Source organism: Babylonia areolata, chromosome 1 (assembly GCF_041734735.1).
Source record: "Babylonia areolata isolate BAREFJ2019XMU chromosome 1, ASM4173473v1, whole genome shotgun sequence".
NCBI classification, from domain to species: domain Eukaryota; kingdom Metazoa; phylum Mollusca; class Gastropoda; order Neogastropoda; family Buccinidae; genus Babylonia; species Babylonia areolata.
In genome coordinates this window covers 11,696,904-11,719,275 of record NC_134876.1, presented here as the reverse complement: position 1 = coordinate 11,719,275, position 22,372 = coordinate 11,696,904, and the positions used below count along the sequence as shown (strand labels likewise).

Sequence of the window (22,372 nt, the reverse complement as noted above, 5' to 3'; positions counted from 1 at the left end):
AACGGTAACGACAGTTCGAAAACATCGAAATTGTAATCATGCAAACAGCAACAACAACAAAATGAACGTTTTGTGATTTTTGGATGAAAATATAAATATGGATTACAATGTGTGTGTTCCTTACACACACACACACACACACACACACACACACACACACACACACACACACACACACACACACGTTTCCCAACTGAACTCAGGTACCCATTCACGGAAGTGAGGAAAAATCTAAGTAAAGTGCTTTTCGTTAGCGCAAGCGCAAGCGCGCGTGTATGTGTGTGTTTGGGGGTGGTGGATGTGTGTGTGTGTGTGTGTGTGTGTGTGTGTGTGTGTGAATAGAATAGAATAGAATACTTTTTATTGTCATAAAACCTTAAAGACACAATGAAACATAAACATGAGCATATTAAGAAGAGAAACATTCATGAACAAATTTCGCCAGCCTTGGCTGTATTTCTCTCAGAAGGATGAATTCACTAGGCTTTGCATTTGGACGACATATATCGATTAGGAATCTGTGTCTGTAAGTATTGTACTTTACACAATTGTCTAAAAGGTGAATCTCATCTTCTAAACTGTTACAAGTATCACACAGTCTTTGTGTGTGTGTGTGTGTGTGTGTGTGTGTCCCCTTCCGATTTCAGAAATACTGCTTTGTGAATAGTCACGGAACAACCAGAAATCAAACTGATAGTCACGTGACTGTCATGGTGGTCGCATAAGCGACAGTTTCTTCTTTTCATTTGTATTTTCTGAGTGCAGAATCTAGCCATGGGGAGAAGATCAATCAATACCACGAAGAGTGGGAAATATATGAATCCCACTGACCAGTTCAGTAAGTATTAAACTGATACATATATGGAACAGTGAACGCTGTGGCTGTTAAAGTCAGTGAGGCAGTATGAACACATTACCTTGACTGTCTCGGTCTGTGATGCCTGTCTGCTGCACAGTCTCTTTACTGTTATCAAACATCAGTGTCTGCTGTCTGTCAGAGTCTCTACATGTGTGTGTGTAGGGGGGCAGGGGGGGGGGTGATGGTGCAGATTGTGTTGAGTGTGTGGCAGAGTGTGTGCTTGTGTGTACGCGTGCACAGTTTGTGTGGGTGTCGGTGACTTGTTCAGTGTCTGTTTCAGTTTGTCTCCAGATCCCTTTCTCGCATCTTTTTTAGTCCGACTCTGGACAGCCCTCAGGCATTCTCCCTCATTTCTTTAATCTCTCTCTCTCTCTCTATCCCTTTTTCTGTATGAGAATCGTCCACTAACCCCCTTCACCCCCTATTCTCCCGTTCATTCCCCTTCCGTCATGGTCTGACACTGGCAGTCTCCAGGATTCAGCCAGTTCTTCAGGTGCTTGCATGGAACTGCAAAAGAGATTGGCAGTTTTGCCACTTAATTAGCTATTGGAGAAATAGAATAAAGTTATGTATGGAATAGTCATGAAATCAGACTGGAGACTAAGCTGGACTTCACTCAGCACATCGAGAACATCTGCACTAAGGCCAACAAGACAGTGGGCTTCTTGAGAAGGAACTTGAAGGTGTGCTCCAGCCGTACCAAAGAGCTGGCCTACAAAGCAATGGTTCGTCCAGTTGTGGAGTGTGCCTGCACTGTATGGGACCCAGACTCCGACAAGCTCATCACAACCCTTGAGAAGGTCCAGCGAAGGGCAGCCAGATTCCTCACCAACCGCTACCGCAACACTTCCAGTGTTACAGACATGCTGACACTTCTCGAATGGCCCATGCTCGAACAACGACGTCGCTGCGCCAGACTCGCAGTGCTCCACAAGATCCTCAATGATCAAGCTTGCGTCTCCTGCGCCGACCTCAAGCGGCAGCCTCAAAGTGGTCATCGCAGCAACCACAACCAACAACTACAAAGAATCCAGTGCCATACTGACTACAGAAAGTATTCTTTCTTTCCGAGGACCGTTGTCAACTGGAACTCCCTCCCAGCTGATGTCATTGAGGGCCCCTCCTGCAACGCCTTCTGCTTGCCCTCCAGGCACAGTAGACCCACCCCCCTCTCCAACCCCCCCACCCCTCCTTACCCCACCCCCACTAGGTCCTTCACTTTTTTTTTTTCTTTTTTTTTCTCCAACTAATGATTAACGGCATACGGATAAGGACTCTGAGTATGAAATTCTGACTAAGAGCACACACTTGCACTTGCAAAAATGTTAATAATGGTCAAACTTTTATGACCGCTGAACATTAATAGAAGAAGAAGAAATCAATCTTTAGACTGAGCCAAACGACCTGGTGAAACTGCCTATTTGGTTTCAGTTTCAGTTTCTCAAGGAGGTGTCAATGCGTTAGGACAAATCCATATATGCTACACCACATCTGCTAGGCAGATGCCTGACCAGCAACATTACCCAACGCGCTTAGTCAGGCCTTGAGTGCATGCCCATGTACATGTATCTGTGTACTTATCAGAGTGGATTTCTTCTACAGAATTTTGCCAGAGGACAACACTTTTTTTGCCATGGGTTCTTTTCCAGTGCACCAAGTGCATGCTGCGCATGTAACCTTGGTTTATTGTCTTATGAACTTGGAACTGGGAGAAAGGGCGAGAGTGAGATTCAAACCCACACCCTCACAGACTTTCTCTACTGGCAGCTGAGCATCTTAACCATTCTGCCACCTTCTTCCCGCTTCCTAATTACAGACCATGATCACTTGCAAGCTGCCTTATTGGACAGGGAGCAGCATTGACTGAGTGAGGCTGGAGGTTGTGGTGGATATGTTGGATTTGATCACCAATAGCACATTAACAGCAAGAAGTGCTTGACATGAAGGTTTAAAATAATTAGAGAGTAGCTCTGGCCTCTGCTGTGTTGCCTGGCAGTGAATTCCTGTCCTGTTTTGTCCTTGGCAAAAAAGAACATTTCCTGTGCTGTTTTCTGGCAGGAATCAGAGTCAGTTGCTGGGCATGCAAACGCACAGGCAGTGTTTTTGTTATTGTTTCTTTTACTGTGTGACAGAGTCTCTGTGGGCTTTTCCAAATACAATAGACTGAGCAACATCTAGACGCTACATTCTTGGCATCAGAGATCTTTTCCCACCCCTCTTGCGGCCAATCAGTGGCAGCGTCTGTGTGTGTTTGTGTGTCTGTGTGTGTGTGCATGAGGCTGTAAGTGTACACATGTGTCAGGAGAGCTCTGTGCACGTGTGTGTGTGTGTAGAGATGAGGTATGTGTGTGCATGCATGTCTACACTGTGGGAGCAACGGAATATTGGAACGTGCTGGTGTGCATATATATGTATGTGTATTATGTGTTTGGGGTTAGGGGTGGGTGATATGGGAGTATATGTGTGTGCTTGTACAAGTAAGTGGGGGGGGGGGGGGGGCCGTGGAAACTGCGATGTGTAGCCCTAGAAATGAGTGTGTGGAGGAGAGGGGCGGGGGGTGCAGGGTAATGTGTGTGTTGGTGCTCATGTACGTTTATCTGTATTTGATCGTGATTTCATATCTGTGAAACTGCATATTTCTTGCATATCTGCTATGTGTGTGCGTGTGTGTGTATGTGTGAACGTGTGTCTGCATGTTTTACATTTATTTGCTTATTTATCTCTCCTTTTTGTGTGTGTGTGTGTGTGCCTAGAGTTGACTTAATCAAGATTTTGTGCCTTTTAAATATTATTAGTAGTAGAAGTATTTTTATGTATTTATCTATTATCATTATTAGTAGTAGTAGTATTTTGTTTTAAGATATTTTTTCTTTTCTTTTCTTTTTTTTTTTTAATTATTATGGTTATTTTTGCTTTATTTATTTTATTTATTTATTTATCTTCTTTTTTTTATCTTTTTTTCTCAAGGCCTGACTAAGCGCGTTGGGTTACGCTGCTGGTCAGGCATCTGCTTGGCAGATGTGGTGTAGCGTGTATGGATTTGACCGAACGCAGTGACGCCTCCTTGAGCTACTGATACTGATACTGATATTTACTGTGTGACAGATGTCTGAGTCTATTTACCAAGTCATTCACGATTTTTTTTAGTGCATAACCCTTGTTATTTAAGTACATCCTTATGTTGTTTGACTTCAGAAGTGCAAGATCTGTGGTCACTTTAATTTTATTGATAGATATTATGTCTTGTTTCAATTTTCTGTTAATTCAGTATGTGACTGGCCTCACCGACAGAAACTGAGAATAGTGGTCATGGTCAAATTATACTTTTATACCATATTAATAGAAAAATTTCAAAAAGCTTGCTCTGTTGTTGACATGTACTGATGTAGATCAATGGAAGCTTATCAGCAAGTATTTGTTAATGATGAGAACAAAACTTAGGAGAGATTTAAGGTAATAGGTCAAAGATCACGGTCACATCATGGCATGATGGAAAATCTGGAAAACTATTGTGGAACTTGGGTTTTTCATCCAATATCCATTAAACCTGGTACAGTTCTTGCTTGTGGCCAGAACATTTATAACCCTTTCACTTCAAAAGTCAAGAAGGTGATTGAATTAACAGTGACCTTTGTTTGTATACCATAGTTGGTGATGAATTAAGTGGGTATCATTTAAATTTGCAGCAGTTTTTTAACTCGATACCCACTATCACTGACTGTGGTGTTCTAATGTTGTCATGATATAAAATAATATAAAATTTATTCCTCAGTGGAGAAGACGGGTTAGGGGCAGATAGTTAACCAGTGGTTGATTGCCAGTATTATTGTTTTTCAGGAAAAGAAGCCAGAAAAAGAGAGCTGAAAAAGGTAAAATGAAAAGTTGATCAGAATCATCTATTAATTTTTGTTATGATGTTCTTTTCTATGGTTTTGTGGGTATATTTTTCTGTGTTTCGATTATAATCAAATTCATTCTTCTGGTGCAGTGTTTACTTTTGTAAAAGCGCAGTAATTGCATAGTCTCAGGAGTCGGGTATATTTAAACTATTACTAAGAAATGATTATAATGTTTAATATAAATGATATCCAGCCTGCACTGATCATATAATTGTACTTTTTATTGATTTGCAAACGGTTTTAAAACTTTTATTTCTTGTTGTCTTTCTAAAAAAAAAAATTTCAGAAAAATAAACGGAATGTATCATAATAGATTATGTTTACTGGTGTCATCTAATATGAATTATGGTAATAAAACTTGATATATTCACAGAGCTTTAAATAGTATTGAATTAGTATGATTGAAAGGTTCCTTGTGCATTATTTTTTACCAGAATACATTTTTGGTGTACATGTACATGAATTGGTACGTTTGTACTGTTGCCAGGCTACACTTACAGTTTGTTTTGCTGTGTTGTTAAGATACATACATGTGCTAATGTACAAGCCAAATGTTGCATTGTATTCTGTTGAGTAGAACAAGAAACAGAGAATGATGGTGAGACAAGCTGTCCTAAAAGGGAAAGATCCAATGAAGCTCCTGGAGGAAATGGAAGCTATAGACAGAATGGGTAAGTGCTGTATTCTAACTCCTTCAGTTTCATATTACAATAAAATAATAAAGAATTTGAAAAAAAGGATATTTTTTTGAAATACGTATATATTATATATATGCCCATACCACTTTAAAAGTTTAGTCGTTACCTTTCACATAAATGACACAGCATGTTGTACAGTGCATTGTACACATAGCATGAAAAGGAGTAAAGGTTGTGTGCAGTGCATGTTACGTTTATAATCCCATTGCCAAAACTGTTATTTTCATAATTTTGTTTTTAAGATGATTTCATCAACACTGATTTGAGACTTGGAATATCTTTAGTTTTTCAGTTTGAAAAAAAGTCCTTTATTCTATATAAAAAAAAAACAACAACAAAAAAAACAAACATGCATATTAGCATATCCACACTTTAGAATAGAATATGTCTTAATTACCAAGTGTACCGGGGTCACAAGGAATAGGGGGGGGGGGGGATAGTACATAACAAGATACGAACATAAATCGAAAATCATACACAAACACAGATACAGTAGAAATAAGATGCATACAAGTGCATATCAATATAAAAACTTTGTGTATACTCACGCATGCACGCACTGCACACATACACACACACACATATGCACGCGCGCACATGCACACACACACACTCACACACACACACACACACACACACACACACACACACACACACGTTTGAACAGAAGCTGCATATTACATATGGATGGAGCTGATGACTAGATATTCAGATAGGTGGTTGTTGGTTGCACAATTCTATTTATCACACTGGATTTGTTTGAGAGACAGGGCATTGACTGCTTTGGGGAAAAAGCTATTGGTGAAGCGATTGGTTTTCGTCCTTATACTTCTGTACCGTTGACCAGAGGGAAGCATCTCGAAAATCCCAAAAGCTGGATGTGATTCGTCCTGGCTGATTGATTTTGCTTTTTTGAGTCGCCGCTTATGATATATGTCTTCTAGAGAAGGTAGATCAGCCCCGGTAATCTTGGTGGCAGTTTTTACGATTCTGTTAAGGGCTGCAACTTCTGCCTTGGAAATGTTTTTGTACCAGACAGTAATCTACTCTTAATAGGAAGGGCTAGCACACTTTCAATGACTGCTCGGTAGAAATCAACCATGATTTCTTTTTTAATTCCGAACTTTTTGAGGCGCCAAAGAAAGTACAGGTGCTGTTGTGCTTTCTTAACAATTTTTTCCATATTTTTCTCCCATTTCAAATCGTTGGAAATGATCAGTCCGAGAAATTTAAAGTCACTGATGATCTCTACTTGTTTGTCTTCAATGACAAGTGGTAAGGGGTCAGATCTGGTCTTCCTGAAATCTAGAATTAATTCTTTGGTTTTTGATATGTTGAGTTCTGAGTTGGTTTGATCACACCAGCTGACAAGTTCAGGTACTTCTTCCCTATATTTTGACTCATCACTGTTTGTAATCAGCCCTTCTAGAGTTGTATCGTCGGCAAACTTGACCATGGTGTTAGTCTGTTACATTCATTTTGAGTTGCAAAGTCATGTGTGAATAGTGAGTACAACAGTGGGGTGCCTATGTTGAGAATGCATGTGGAGGAAGTGAGGTCACCAACTTTAACAACTTGCGGTCTGCATCTTAGAAAATTTAGGATCCATGCACAAATTGATTCAGGCAGCGAGAGGTCTTTCAGTTTAAAATATAGTTTTGATGGCACTATTGTGTTGAACGCAGAGCTGTAGTCAATGAAAAGGATCCTGGCATAGCTGTTAGGATTTTCGAGATGTCTGAGCACATGGTAGAGACCTATGATAATGGCATCTTCAACTGATCTTTAAATGATTTTGTGAGTTACTTGTAGGTTATCTCGTAATCTCAAAGAAAATATCTCATGGTTAAAAAAAAACAAAAAAACACAGGTCAACCAACAGTGATTACAAGCATAAAAAACTCTTTTTTGTATTATCAAGATAGTGATATATCCATAGGATGTGTAGGTTAGCTTCCATTACTTTCCAAGTAAAGTTCAGCTGTGCACCTTCATACGAGTGAGTTACAAAGACAAAAGGAACTGTGATCAGTTTGAAAAATGAGCTTTTTAAAATTTTGTTGCTGTTTTTACTGAGCCATATTTTACGTTACTGGAAACAAATCATGAAATCCCATGATACGGGCACTGAGGGACAACATTAGTTTTGATAGCTGGTCGGCAAAATATCCACAAAGTTGCTGAATGCAATACATTGTTTGACATTCTGATCTTCAGTTCAGTCTTCGCGTGTATATAAAACTGTTTTCTGTCGTGTTATTTGCAGAGTACAATCCTCTGGAAGCTCCCAGCCTGAACGAAAAAGTGCTTCGAGACAAAAGAAAAAAGCTTCGAGATACATTTGATCGTGTTTTTAAACTTTATGTGAGTATGACTTCATCCCCTTGACTGCCTGGGAAAAATTAATAGAAAGTGGTGCTTCAAGTCATAAATCAATATCCAGGTAAATCAGCCCAAAACTGGGAAACTGTTTGGAGATTACCACTTTTTGATCAAATATTCAGCCTTTCAGGGTTATTTCCCTTCTTTTGAAGTCGTCATCCATTTATTTATTTATGTTATTTTGTTTGTTTTTATTTACTATTTTAATTTACCAATTCATGAATTTAATTCCTTATCTATTTATTTGTTTTATATCTTCTTAATTTTAGTTTCCTTCAAGGCCTGACAAAGCACATTGGGTTGTGCTGCTGGTCAGGCACTGCTCAGCAGATGTCGTGTAGCGTATATGGATTTGTCTGAATGTAGTAATGCCTCTTTGAGTAACTGAGTAACTCAACTGAACTGCTTGCATTCCTCTTTCCAATGGAGTTTAGAGAAGAATATTTTTAAAGACACTACTCAAGGCAAAACAAAATTTTACATTGTTGACTGTGTAGTCAAAAGGTTAAAAGTGCAATCATGTTTCTCTTGCAGGAAAAAGAAAAGCCAGAGTATGCAATAGAACTGAAGAAAGCTGAGGCTGAATATGAAAGGACACGCCAGAAATTAGTGCAATTTTTCGGTAAGTTGATTTTTTTTTCTGAATAAAGATTCATTGATTGGTGATATTGTGTGTATTATATGTAAAGAAAACAAAGTGGGAAAAAATGTTGTATGAATAGTTGGCAGCTGCTAGTTGGTAGTTGGTGTGATAATTGGTGTTGTGTGTGTGTATGTTGTTGGTTTTTTACCTTTTTAATTTTTTTAATAATTAGATATGTATCTTATTCTTATATCTGGCAAAACATTTGTAGTTACTGTTAAAGACCAGGTTAATAGGTACTTACTTTACTTTACTTTTTCCTTCTGCTTGTACCGGTGGGCGTCACGGGGAGATACAGTTGTCTGTCTGCAGCAAGGCGAGTGGCCTGGAGGAGGGACATCTCGTGGGCTCTGAGGGTGTCTGCCACTGAGTCGCTCCAGCGCCATCTTGGTCTTCCTCTGGCTCTCCAGCCAGAGTATTTGATGTTGTATGTCCGAAGAGCTGGTTGGTTCAGGGGCATATGTGTGAGATGTCCAAACCACTTGATCCTCTGTTGTTCTATGTGTTGTAGTACTGGTTTTAACAGGTACTGATGGAAAAAAAACAACCCGAAAGAATATTCTTTCTGCTGTGTTAAGCATTTTTATATGTTACAATAGATCTGAACAAGAGCTGTGTGTTTTCAGAGCAAGTTCGCAATGCTGAGCGTGTTCAGTTGGACCAGATCCCACTGCCTGATGCCCCAGTGGATAACACATGTAAGTTCATAGTCAGACTGCTGAAGTGTTGGACAGTCACCATATCTGGTTTACTTTACCCTACAGTTTTACCTGTACATTTGAAATGTCCAGGCATCAGATTCAGTTGTTGTATGGTTGTTTCCTTCAGATATATATATATATATATATATTTTTTTTTTTTTTTTTTTTTTTTTTTTTTTTTTTTAATTGGTGTTGCTATTTAGCTTGGATGATGGTTGTTGGATTTTTTTTTCTTCTCCTTATTTGCTGTTTTTTGGCTGTTGTTTGAGTTTCCATTGTTTAAAATTGCATTATGGCTGTTTATATTTCTCTGTTATACCTTATATTTGTTTGGGTTTTAATTTTATCCAATGCACATATTTCATGCCTGTATATCATGTCTTCTGGATGGAATTAAAGAAAACAATCATGTGGAGAATGTTATTATTGCAGAAAATACTACTGGAGATCAGTATGATTATGATTTTTTTCTGATGATAAATAGCATCTTGTAATATATGTAATAGTGTTCTAATTGGTGTGACGAAAAATCAAAAAGGAGACTGGACAAAAATGTAAAGAAAAATGGTCCAAATTCGCAAGTGATAGCTTTGTAAACCAGTATTGGTCTAAAGTGATTTTTATTTTATACATGTATTCATTTATTTATTGATCATATTATTTCATTTCAGTTTTTTCTTATTAATAATCTTAGACAATAAATTAATTAATGTGCTTTTTGGTTTTTTCCCCCAGACTGTGTTTATAATAGTAAAGTACTTATGTGCAGTGCCAGCAATGATTCCATTGCCCAATGAAATTCCTCCACCCCTCCTTGGGACGTATCCAGAACACATGCCTCCCAGCATTTTGAAGAAGAAATCAGCATACGAGTAAGATTTATGATTGTGCATGTGTGTGTGTGTGCATGTATATTTATCTTTGTGTATTCACATGCACGCATGTGTGTGTGTGTGTGTGTGCGTGTACAAGTGTGCATGTTTGTGTATGTGTGTCTGCTGTGTTGTATTTTGCTTGAAACAATGAGTTAAACTGAATTATTGTAATATGTTATCACTTATTATTAGTTTATTTTGTATCATCTTTGTTGTGGTGTGTATGTCTGTGCCTGTGCAAGTTGAAGACCAGCAATTTTTTTGTTTTTGTTTTTTGTTTTTTGGTGTTTTTTTCCCGATTGATTGATATTGATTTTTTTTTTTTATTAAAAAAATAAATAAATAACAGGTAGATACCCAAGTGAAACATTACAGTTTATTGTCGTCTTAATTTTCATCACTATCACCATAATTTCTGTGATTATGATTATGGTATTGTCATGGTCACATAATGGTGGTGATGTTTGAACAGATAGATTACGATAGGGCCAGTGTTACTAGAAATCATACCATCAATCATCAATGATTATTTTTCATCATAGTGGTGATGTTTGAACAGACAGAAGATGATTGGGCCAGTGTTTCCAGAAAATGTACCTTTGATGATTATTATATAGTCATGGTGCTGATGTTCGTGCAGACAGACGATGATTGGGCCAACATTACCAGAAAGCATACCCTCAAAAAGGAAACCCCCTGGTCCACCACCTGGCCTTCCCCCTCCACTCAGTGACAGCGAGGATGAGTACGACCCGGCCAAAGGTACGCCCGGTCCCTTTGTTCCGTTTTCTCCTTTAGTAATGACTAACCTGACCTGGATACTGCCACCTTCATTTCTTGTCTCAGGTCTCCAAGAAGCAGCATGTTTGAACAAGCATCCACATTGGTGTCTCAGTTTCTGAGGATGAGTGTGTCTCAGTTAAAATGTCTCCTCCTTTCATGTGCCAGTCAGTCTGTTTTCCTGAATAGTCTTTGCCTCTTTCAGTCTTTGGTTTATATTGTTGTTTTTTGAGAAGTTTTTGTTTGTTATGGACTCTGATTTTAGGGGATCCAGGAAACAAAGATTAATATATATTGAACAGAAAATGTTCATCAGATATTCTTTTAGTAGCATTTGTCGCAGATTTGATTTTGAACTGCAAAGGATATTTTTTTACATTGTAAATCAGAGGGAGGTGAAGAATGGTGTGTATTGTTCATGGCTTTATGCAGTTAATGGGAATAAATTAGAAAAAGACATGCAAACAAATCACCCTAATGAAAATAATGCTCAAAATCATTTTCAGTACATTTCTTTCAGAGATTCCCTAGTCCTAAAAAAAAAAATGGAAATAAAATTTTTAAAAAGGGAAAGAAAACAAACCAGCTCAAAAGATGTGTTAAAGTTGGGACAGGTAGTAAATAGTCTTTCACATTATGCAAAATTATGTATTTTCATTTTACTATAAATACTGTGTGTGTGTGTGATGTGAAGATGTGCACTGTAACAAATTGTTTCTGTTGTATCAGAAGGAGGGAGAAACAAAACATAATATCTGATGAATGATAAGAAGAAATGGATTATCTGTACAGTTTTGCAGACCTTGCACAAGAAATGTTTAATGATGCCAATGAAATGGTGATAATTGAAGCCTTGTGTTATTTCATTTTCAGACATAGCAGACCCACTGGACGTGGACTTCGATGCTATACAGCATCCAGATGACTTGGCTGAACTCTTGGCCAAAACAGCAGACCCCCCATGTGAGTGCCAAAAGTTTGCATTATGTTTGTTTGTTTTGTGTCTGTGTGTCGTATATGTTTGTATCATGTGTGTGTGTGTGTGTGTGTTTGTATTTGTGATTGTGTGGGTGGTTTGTTTTTTTTAAATAAGAAATATTTAGGTGCTAAAAAGTGTGAATCCGTCTGTGTTTCAGGTCATGCCAGGTATTGGTTTGAGAAGACAGACTTTTTTTTCTTGTTTTGAAGAGTGAGTGTGACAGGTAGATACATGATGTTCAAAATCGCAAAAATACATTTTCAGTTTACATTAAAAACCAGTGAAGTAATACACAGTAGAATCAACTTCAAGGTGTAAACATAAACACTGACAATGGCTTCACAGAAGTTATATTATCCATTAGTTTCAGACTGTAAATGTACTAAAATGACTGGGGTCTCCAAATTTACAAGATTAAATCGAATATCATAGGACTGTTTATTATTAAAAAGAAGAAAAAAAAAAAGGATTTGACAATACGTTGCTGTTTTTTCCCCTTAATTTTCAGCCAAGCCCCGAAAAATCCGCTTTGAAGATGATGATGAGGTTGACGAGGACGTGCCAGAGAAAGACACACGCCTGAGGCTGGGGAAGGGGAAGAGGAAGAAGAAGGCCAGTAGTGGTGGGGGAGTGTCTGCCCTGCAGGCCCGCATGCTGCAGATGGCTGGGCAGGAGGTGCCAGATGTGTCCTCAGAGTCCTCCAGCAGCGACAGTGACAGCGACGAGGAGAGGGAGGAAAAGGTGGGCATCCTCTGGCAGCCGCTCACGCCCTTGCTGGCTTGTCAGCATGTTTTTAACTTGTGTTTAACAATGTGTCCTTAGTTGCAATTTCTGTGGACCAGCCTTGCAACAGCTGAGTGCACTATCAAAGCTATACTTTAGATGATAAACACATACAATATCATCAGAAACAAGCTCAGTATTCCTGAAAGCATTTATGAACAAAGTAAAGGCTATAGCCAATGAGCTAGTAAAAGCACCAAGTCAGAATAAAACTGAGGAAGCGAAACTGAATGTGCCCACTGCAAAGGAAGCAACCAGTTGTTACTGATAAATCAGTACTCTGGATACATTTGATTTCAAACTTCAGTGTTGGTATTTTCCCACAAACAGTGCCAACTTTAAACTGCTATGTCAGATTATCCCAGTGGTGAATTCCATTGCAGACAAAAGGATTGAAAACTCTAAAATAGTATGACAGATGGTTTGGTTGGCAGCTTAATCAGTAGTTGGTGAAGAAAGGAAATACTGATGATTACTTTTCAACACTTTGGTCATTTGATGATTGTTTGCTCTCTGCAGGCTCGAAAGGCAGCAGAACTGAAACAGCGTATGGACGAGATCTCCAGGCTGGACGATCGCCCGCCAGGCACAGAGCGAGACGATGAAGACGAGGATGAAGAGGAGGAAGAGGAGGATGAAATGGAGGCCAACTCCAGACCGGTGTCTTCCAGACCTGTTCCACCTGGACCTCCCCCAGGTGCCCCCCCAGGCCTCCCACCAGGCCTTCCTCCAGGTACTGGTTCCTCACATCACCTGTTACCTGTGTGCAGCATTGTCGTCATTGGAATTGTATCCACCCTCAAAATGGACCATGGCTGTCTAAATGGCAGAGGCAGATTGGTCACATAAATAAAACCTTATCCATAGAAAAAATGAGCATGGGAGTAGCAGCCCATGAGCGCAGAAGAAGACTTGAATGTTATGCTGATTCCTTCTTTCTTTCTAGAATGACCATGGGTTCATAAACAGCAAAGCTGTATTCATGATTGATTTTACCTAAGAAATACTTAACCTCAAAGAAAGGTGTGGTTTTTTGGGGGGTGGGGGTGGTGGTTGTTGGGTTTTTTTAATGTGCAGTGTCTTTTATGTTGAAAAATATCATTCTTTGTTTTTTGTTTCTTAGAGTAAATAATATGTTTGTTGATCAGTTACAATGTTGAAAATAAAATGTTTATATAATCCACCATACCCCAGTAATTGTGACAAGGTAGCAAATGTTGAGAGAAAAAAAAAAAGATAATAATGAGATTGAAAAAAAAGTTCTGTGCATTTTAGAAAATCCCAGTTACAAAATGAAGATGGTGAAGAGGGGGTTGTAAAAAGACGGCGTATGGAAATGACATTGCATGAAGTAAACAACACACAACTATTCACAGATGAGTGTTATATGACCAGGCACTTTTTGAGAAATAGTCATTATCATGCTTGAGTAGAATGACAGGCTGGCTGGTGCTGTGCTGGTTGTGATTTATCCCCAGGGAGCGCTTCACTAGCTGGAGTGGTCTGGCCTAGATACTGCAAAATAATATTAGTGCTTTTTCCTGCAAATCCCCCAAACAGTGACAGAATAATCAACATTCAATTCTGGTCGCTCTATAGAAGGAAGAAATGACATTCAGCAGTTGGAGGTCCTTAATGAGCAGTCATCATTATCATCTAGAAATAGAATGGAGTGGAGTGATGGCCCAGAGGTATAACGTCCACCAAGGAAGTGAGAGAATCTGAGCACACTGGTTCGAATCCCGTCACAGTCACCAGTATTTTCTCCCCCTCCACTAGACCTTTAGAGGTGGTCTGGACACTAGTCATTCAGATGAGATGATATATCGAGGTCCCATGTGCAGCATGCACTTAGTGCACATAAAAGAACCCACGGCAGCAAAAAGGGTTGTCCCTGGTAAAATTCTGTGGAAAAATCCACTTCAGTAGGAAAACAAATTGGAAAAAAAATTAAAATAAAATGCAGGCAGAAAAAATACCAAAAAAATGGGTGACACTCTCAGTGTAGTGATGTGCTCTTCCTGGGGAGAGCAGCCTGAATTCTTCACAGGGAAATCTGGTGTGACAAAAAAAGAGAAATACAAATGGGCATTCAGCCGCTGTGTGTTTCTTTTCCAGGCCCTCCTCCAGGTGCCCCCCCAATGTTCATGCGGCCCCCCATGATACCTGGAGCCCACCCTGGTTCCTTACCCCGCCTCCTGCCCCCCGGACCCCCACCTGGTCGGCCGCAGGGCCTGCCCCCCGGACCTCCCCCCGGCCTGCCGCCCAGCCTGCGAGGAGCTCCCCCACGAGTGCCCCCGGCCCCCCTGGTGAGACCAGTATACTTCTTTGTTGCTGTTTTTGTTGGGGTTTTTTTGGGGGGGTTTGTTGTTTTTTTCTTGGTTTTTTTTTTCCTTTTTGATACATTTATACAAGACCAACAAAGAAAGAATAGGGAAAAGAATACAAAAAAAGAAGGCAACAATATGTCATGGTTGGGGTGGTGGGGGGGGGGGGGAATCTGCATTCAAATGGCAAGAAAACATCCAGTTATCCTAAGTACAGCCTCCATATGCAGGTGTAAAGACATGCACATAAGTACATAAACATTATATACACATAATACATTTACATTGTGCTTCAAGTTTAGTGACTCTCAAAACTGAACTTTTGATGATGAAGAATCGATAGACAGGTAGAAAATGCGAAAAACTTAGCCGTATGAAGTGCACAGGTACAGGTGTCGAGATGGCTGCCGGAAAAAGAGGGCGATAACCAGGGGGACAAAGGGGACGTTACCTACTTCCGGGAGGTTATCAGCCGTAGTTCTCTCATTTTCTCCGCATAGGCGGATAGTAGTTTGCACAGGACAGGAATGTCAGACCCCTGCCGGAGTCTGCACTAGTTGGGTCACGGTTAGGTATGTGTGATTAAACGTAATTTTAGATAGAAAATTTCCTTTTTATTTTAATCTATGTTTTTAACTAAAGCCAAATACGGATACTGTTTTGCTCTGAAACTGTTCATATTCCACATTTACTTCACATAATATTTTTCAGTTGTATAGATTGAAACACAATGTTTTTTAAAGGACTGTGTATTTGGAGAACATTTGTCAAAATATTCATTTTTATGAATATAGTTTTCCTCAAATGAATGATTAACGATATGGATCTGTGTATATGTTCTCATCAAAGCATAAATCAAATTGATTAGAGACAACACACACACACACACCATACTTTAGAGTGAGTTTTCATTATGGCTGCTCAGATCTGTGCCATATAGCTGCAGTGAGATACAACTTGTGATTAAATTATTTTGAGTGTAGTCTTCAGCAGAGAAAGAAGGCAGTCTTGATGTAAATCTTGGTCTGTTAAGTGCATTCTAAACTATTGTTATGGTCTGAAAATCATACACCAGGGCACATCTGAAGAAACAACAAGAAAACATGCATCAGTACCCTTTTGTGACCGGCAGATGGATAGACACTTAGGTATAGAGAGAAACAGAGAGAACAGTTTGATTATAGGCTTGTGTCTATAGAGAGGCAGAGAGAGAAGGAAGGATGACTGTTGCTGCACAATGAATAAATGTCACCAGCAGATAGATAGACACTTGGGTATAGAGAAACAGAGTGAGAGAGAGAACAGTATAATTATAGGCTTGTAGATAAAGACACAGAGAGAAAAGGGATGATGACTGTTGCTGTGCATTGAATTAAATGTGACAAGCAGATAGACAGACACATAGGTATACAGGGAAACAGAGAGAACAGTATTATTATAGGCTTGTAGATAGAGCGGTGTAGAGAGAAAGAATGATGACTGTTGCTGAGCAATGAATCAAATGTGACCAGCAGATATATAGACACATAATTATGGAGAGAAACAGAGAGAGAACTAATTGTAGGCTTGCATCTATAGAGAGGTAGAGAGAGAAGGAATTAGGACTGTTCCTGTGCAGTGAATTAAATGTGACCAGCAGTTTGGTAGACACATAGGTATAGAGAGAAACAGAGAGAACAGTATGATTATAGGCTTGTATCTACATAGAGGCAGAGAGAGAAGGAGTGATGACTGTTGCTGCACAGTGAATAAATAGACACATAGGTATAGAGAGAAACAGAGAGAGAACAGTATAATTATAGGCTTGTATCTATAGAGAGGCAGAGAGAGAGAAGGAATGATGACTGTTGCTGTTGCAATGAATAAAGGTGTTGATCTGTGCAACAGGTGTCCCCCCACCACGCCTGATGCGCCCTCCAGGCGCCCCTCCAAACATCCCCCCTCCAAACATCCCCCCCAGCATGATTCCCATGCCGGCTGCCAACCCCAACGTGCTGAGTGCCCCTCCCAGCATCATGAAGCCTCCACTGCGGGCCCATGGGGACGACGACAACAAGAGTTCAGCAACGATCGAGGCCAAGCCGAAGATCAAGAGTGGCATGGGGGACGTCACTCGCTTCACTCCCACTGCTGTCAAGATCAAGCGCATCGCACAGCAGAAGGGCCGCTTAAAGCCTACAGGTAAGTTTGTTTTAGTTTTTTGTTTGGTGGTTTCATATTATGGTTGCTTGTTACTATTATTAACTATTGTTTTATGTGTGTCAGCTCTGCTTCTCTTCCTTTCGTTTCTACTTAGCTGCTGTGTAGAGGAAAGGAGAGTAGAAGTATCTGTGTATATATCTGTATGAAAGTGTGTGTGTGTGTTTATATGTGCATTGTGTGTGTGTGCATGACAAACAAATGTTTTATATATAGATAGATATAGAATTGTAGGCATGTTAGATATATTGTATACATATTATATTTGTATTTATTTAATTGTATATCTTCTTAACGTGGTGTTTTATGTGCAACTCCTGAAAATGTGTGCTGATGTGTTCAGGCAAGGGGGATGAGGTGTCGGCCCTGAATGTCACCAGCAAGCCGGCTCCCACTCCTGTCTCACAGACCAAGACAAAGGATGATGCCTACGATGAGTTCATGAAGGAGATGGCTGGTCTCATCTGATCGGTGGACATCACAGTTTTCTAGCAAAAGACTGCACACATTATCTCTTTACCCCGATTTGGAAGATGGGGAATGGAAAGATGGGAATATTTAAGGCAGTGACTCTTTGGGCTCAGAGGAGTGGTTGTGTTCTCTCCCTTTATCTTACCAGTTGCCTGCTTCCCTGTTCCTTATCAGGGCTTTTTCTTGGCGTTAAATAAGGAAACTGAGTAGCTGGTGAATGGTATAGCAAGTCATTGTTTAATTAGCAAGTATTTTAATTTTCAATAGCTCTTTGAATTACACTGGTGTCATTCTTTAAATGTGATAACATACTGGCCTACATGAAAGTAATATGGATGTGTGAAGTTTCAGTGCTTTATTCATTAAAAAGTGCTACACTGAGGGAGGGAATACAGTTCAGAAAGATTTGGACTTTTTCTCAGAACCAAAAATAGAACCAGTGATAGGATTTTTTTGTCATTGTTAATTCCAGTAAAAAAATTTAAAAAAAAGAAAAAAAAAAGAACAATCAATGTTCACAATCTCTCTGCTGCCCAGTGGAAGAATGGGTAAGATGTTTATCTGACAATACAGTATCTGTGAGGGCCTCAGTTTGAATCACAGTCTCACCCTTTCTACCAAGTTAAAATGGAAAATCAGACTGAGCATCTTGTTATTTTGATGGGATGATAAACCGAAGTCCTATGTACAGCACACACTTGGCACTTTGAAAAAGAATCTGTGGCAAGATAAGCATTGTCCTTGCAAAAATCCACTCTAATAGGTACACAAATATATATGCATGCACTCAAAGTCTGCCTAGTGCTTTGGGTGATGCTGTTGTCAGGCAACTGCCTTGCAGATGTGTTGCAGCATATATTGATTTGTCTGAATTCAGTGAAACTGAAACTGAAACTTTTCAAATGCTTCTCCAATTCACTTGTGTCGTCTACAATGTTCTAGGAATGTTGCTTCTTCTGTATGTCTAGATTACAATGTCCTCTATAATGAGTTGGTTTGTCACATACGTAAAATCAAGTGAATTAGAATGGGAAAATTACCAATGGATTCTCATTTACTTATTCCACTGTGCTAAGCAACATTGAACTTCAGTCCAAATTATAAACAGTGTTGTGAAGGTTTTGAACTGTTAAAATTTGTATGTAGACAGGAGCAACTCAGATAGTCTTTCAGATCATCTTCTGCATGGAAAACCAGCACCCGAGTAATTGTTCATTTCTATATCGCCTTGAAAACTGTTTTGTGTTGGTTTTTGGGTTTTTTTTTTTAATTGGATTACTTGACATAGTACAGTTTCAGGCTGTTGAGCTTTGTATTCAACCTGGCATGGAAACTGTATCTGTGGCTGTCTAGATGCATTTGGTGAAATCATTAAACTGTTTTGTTTGAATACAGAAGAAAAAGAGTGTTGGCTTATTTTGTCCTGCCCTTCAAACATACCATTCTTCATGGTGATTATGGTAGAATGGTTTATTTTGTGTAATTTCTGTGTGTGTTTATGTGTGTATGACTCTGTATGAATGTGTGTATGCACATGTACGTGTGTGTGTGTGTGAGTGACTGTGTGTGTGTGTACACACGTGTGTGCATGCGTGTGTGTGTATGACTGCATGAGTGACTGAGTGTGTTGGTTGGGAGAGGGGGTGGGGGGTAACATATTTGCATGCTAAAACATCAGCCATATGACCTTTTTTTTTAAAATTTCTGAAAAATTCACTATTCTGATTATCTGTTAGTGCTAACTCTTTATAATAACTACCATTAGATTTTGCATGTAACAGGACTGATTCCACTTCACATGTTGTGATTTTACTAATTACTCTTTACCATGACCAAGGGTTGGTAGCTCTATGTATGTTGCTTTTTAGAGAAAAAAAGTTTTAGAACTCTGTTTTTATGTTGGTTTTTCCTATTCTTTCTCTGTTTTGTTTTATAATGTGGTTATGCGTCAGTTTGGCTGCATTGATAAAAAGTCTGGAAGAATATTTTTATTTAAGATATCTATACTTTTTTTTATCACCATTTGTGGTTTAATCAGCATTATGATAAGTTTAATATTTTGATTTGGAGAAACTGGTGAAGGGATGTATTATGACCAGGTTTGAGGTTGGGGTCAAATGTAAATATTTATGGGTATTTGTAGCATGAAACTTTTATTCAAATTTGAGGACAGACAGACACTGTAAAAAGGCAGAGTTCTTGTGTGCTTGTGTTTGCACTTGTGCACACATGTACGTGAGAGAGAGAGAGAGAAATCTGAAGGTAAAATTGTGTCCATTCCAAGACAGTGGTAACATTATTCCAGATATAACATGCTTTATATTGGTATAGCCTAGTGGAAAGTTGCATCTTAGAATTCCACTTTAGAATCAGCATTAAGTGCATCTGCTCAAAGTGAATTGTTTCATGATTTTCATGATACTTTTTTTGATAGTGAAAGTAACATTTCCAGGGAGAAGAGGAAAGTAACAAGTGTAGTACTTTCATTGAAGTTTCAGTTCTTGATTGGTCTGATAAAAATTATGTGATCTTTTAATTCAGTTTGTATTTTATCAGAACTCTTTAGTAAGTCAATGGCATGAATATAAATTATTTACCAGCTGTTAATGCTTTTTTGACAGAATGTTATCTTGCCCAAACTGAGTGATTATTAAAACTATTTCATGTAATGTTTCATGCACTAGATGCATAATTAATGGTCAGAATAATATGGAAAGAGATATTGCTTGACAGGTTGCAATGGCTGCAGTTCGACCATGTGTTGTAAAGTGTGGTGTTAACTCTTGGTTGTTTTTTTTAAACATATTGACAAACTTTGATATTGATACAAGATGTGACACTCATATTGGGGGAACTCTTATTTTTCTTCAGGAGCATTGCATATTTCACATTATCTTGAAAACTTCAAATGATTAGACTTTTTAATATTTCATTTTTAAAGTGACCAAGTTGGCACATTATGTGTGCAATTAATGAAAACAGCTTGAAATTTATTATGAAAGTACCGTTGATATGTAATTGCGTCATTGATTTTTTTTTTTTTTCTTTCTTTTTTTTTTTTTCTTTTCTTTTTTTTTTAATCACAACAGATTTCTCTGCGTGAAATTCGGGCTGTTCTCCCCAGGGAGAGCACATCACTATACTACGGCGCCACCCATTTTTTTGTATTTTTTCCTGTGTGCAGTTTTATTTGTTTTTCCTATCAAAGTGGATTTTTCTACAGAATTTTGCCAGGAACAACTCTAAGTGCATGCTGCACACAGGACCTCGGTTTATGTTAACAAAAGCGTTTTTGTAAAGCACCTAGAGCAGATTTCTGGATAGTGTGCTATATAAGTATCTATTATTATTATTATTATTATTATCGTCTCATCTGAATGACTAGCGTCCAGACCACCACTCAAGGTCTAGTGGAGGGGGAGAAAATATCGGCGGCTGAACCGTGATTCAAACCAGCGCGCTCAGATTCTCTCGCTTCCTAGGCTGATGCGCTACCTCTAGGCTATCACTCGTACAATCCTGATTCCATTACAGGTATTTTTATAGGTTTTTCTTATTACTCTTGTTCTTGCACACACACATACACACACACACATGCACACACACACACACACACACACACATGCACACACACACACACACACACACACACACGTGCGCGTGCGCTCATGCACACACTTAAAATAATTTATATATGACTTTTTCAAAATAAAAAGGGTGCACTAAAGTTATGTCTCAGTCAATGGTCACACACACACATTAAAAAGAATATATAAATAGTGACTTTTTAAAAATAAGTCTCAGTCAGTCAATGGTCCATGGAACAGTCTAAAAATAAAAATCGTCAATTCAAAAACCATCTTGGTATCATGTCAGCATGTTGTCAAAAAGTTGAATGTTCAGTATGGTAAAGTCACAGTGTATGACAAGTGTATATGTGTGTGTGTGCATGCATTGTCAGTGGCTTAGTATGCGTGTGTGTGTGTGTGCATGTTATTGTGTATGTAGTCTGTATGTGTGTGTGAATGTATGTGTGCATATCAGTATGTGTGCATTCTGTGTGTGTCAGTGTGTATGTGGTTGTATGCATATGTGCTGCCCGTGTGTGTAGGTGTATTCATGTTGGTGTGTGTGTGTGTGTATGCAAAACTAAAATAATGTAATTCTGTTCTTGATAGGTATTTACATTGCCTCCTCTTTGGCTTAGACGCACAAGTACTCTGTTCAGCTCTTTTAAAATCTCAGAATGGCCTGTAGAATTCTTCAGTGATGATCATGCAGATTTCTTTAATAACCAGTCATAGGAAATCCTGGTGCCTGCATATGTGCGCACGTGCGCACACATGCTTGCGCATGTGTCTATATCTCATGTGTATTTGTGTGTGTGTTATTTGTGTGTGTGTGTGTGATTTTGTTCTTCTATGTGTATGTGTGTACTATAGCAAGAATAGATGCAAACATCGACCAACAAAGGAACAGGGTTGACCAGACTCGCCTTACAGTTAAAACCTTGTTATGCCTACCATGTTTGCAAACATTCTATTTTCGAAAGGTCAAGGCAGTGTGGCTGTAATAACGAGATCAATATACGTGGTGAAAGTTTCTCTTTTGGTCACAGCCACCAGACTATGACCTGTTTCGACGTTTACTTAGCGTGTGTTTTCATAGAAGATAAGAGAACCACAGTGTCCTGAGTCGGTCATGCGTTCAGCTGTGTTGATGTTTTCTGCTTTGGGAGGAAACCAGTTCACTGTTATGTCCTCTTTTTTTTCCCCT

The 22,372-nt window shown here is 39.0% G+C and overlaps 1 protein-coding gene across 1 annotated transcript; it reads left to right on the top strand.

Annotated features, from left to right (window-relative positions):
* Positions 1-685: 685 nt before the first annotated feature.
* On the top strand, positions 686-20,661 carry LOC143279489 (WW domain-binding protein 11-like). The gene is made up of 14 exons (XM_076583540.1): positions 686-838; positions 4,697-4,728; positions 5,336-5,429; positions 7,723-7,820; positions 8,373-8,460; positions 9,108-9,179; positions 9,952-10,054; positions 10,698-10,819; positions 11,711-11,800; positions 12,325-12,557; positions 13,119-13,332; positions 14,718-14,906; positions 16,811-17,107; positions 17,469-20,661. The coding sequence occupies exons 1-14, from the start codon at positions 775-777 to the stop codon at positions 17,591-17,593; spliced, it is 1,821 nt and encodes a 606-aa protein (XP_076439655.1). The 5' UTR covers positions 686-774; the 3' UTR covers positions 17,594-20,661.
* The last annotated feature ends 1,711 nt before the right edge of the window (positions 20,662-22,372 follow it).

Excerpts from the sequence above, each read along its gene's own strand:
- LOC143279489 (XM_076583540.1), top strand. The coding sequence starts at position 775 with ATGGGGAGAAGATCAATCAATACCACGAAGAGTGGGAAATATATGAAT. Across the intron at positions 4,729-5,335 it reads GAAAAAGAGAGCTGAAAAAG|AACAAGAAACAGAGAATGAT; the intron begins GTAAAATGAAAA and ends TCTGTTGAGTAG. Across the intron at positions 8,461-9,107 it reads GAAATTAGTGCAATTTTTCG|AGCAAGTTCGCAATGCTGAG; the intron begins GTAAGTTGATTT and ends GTGTGTTTTCAG.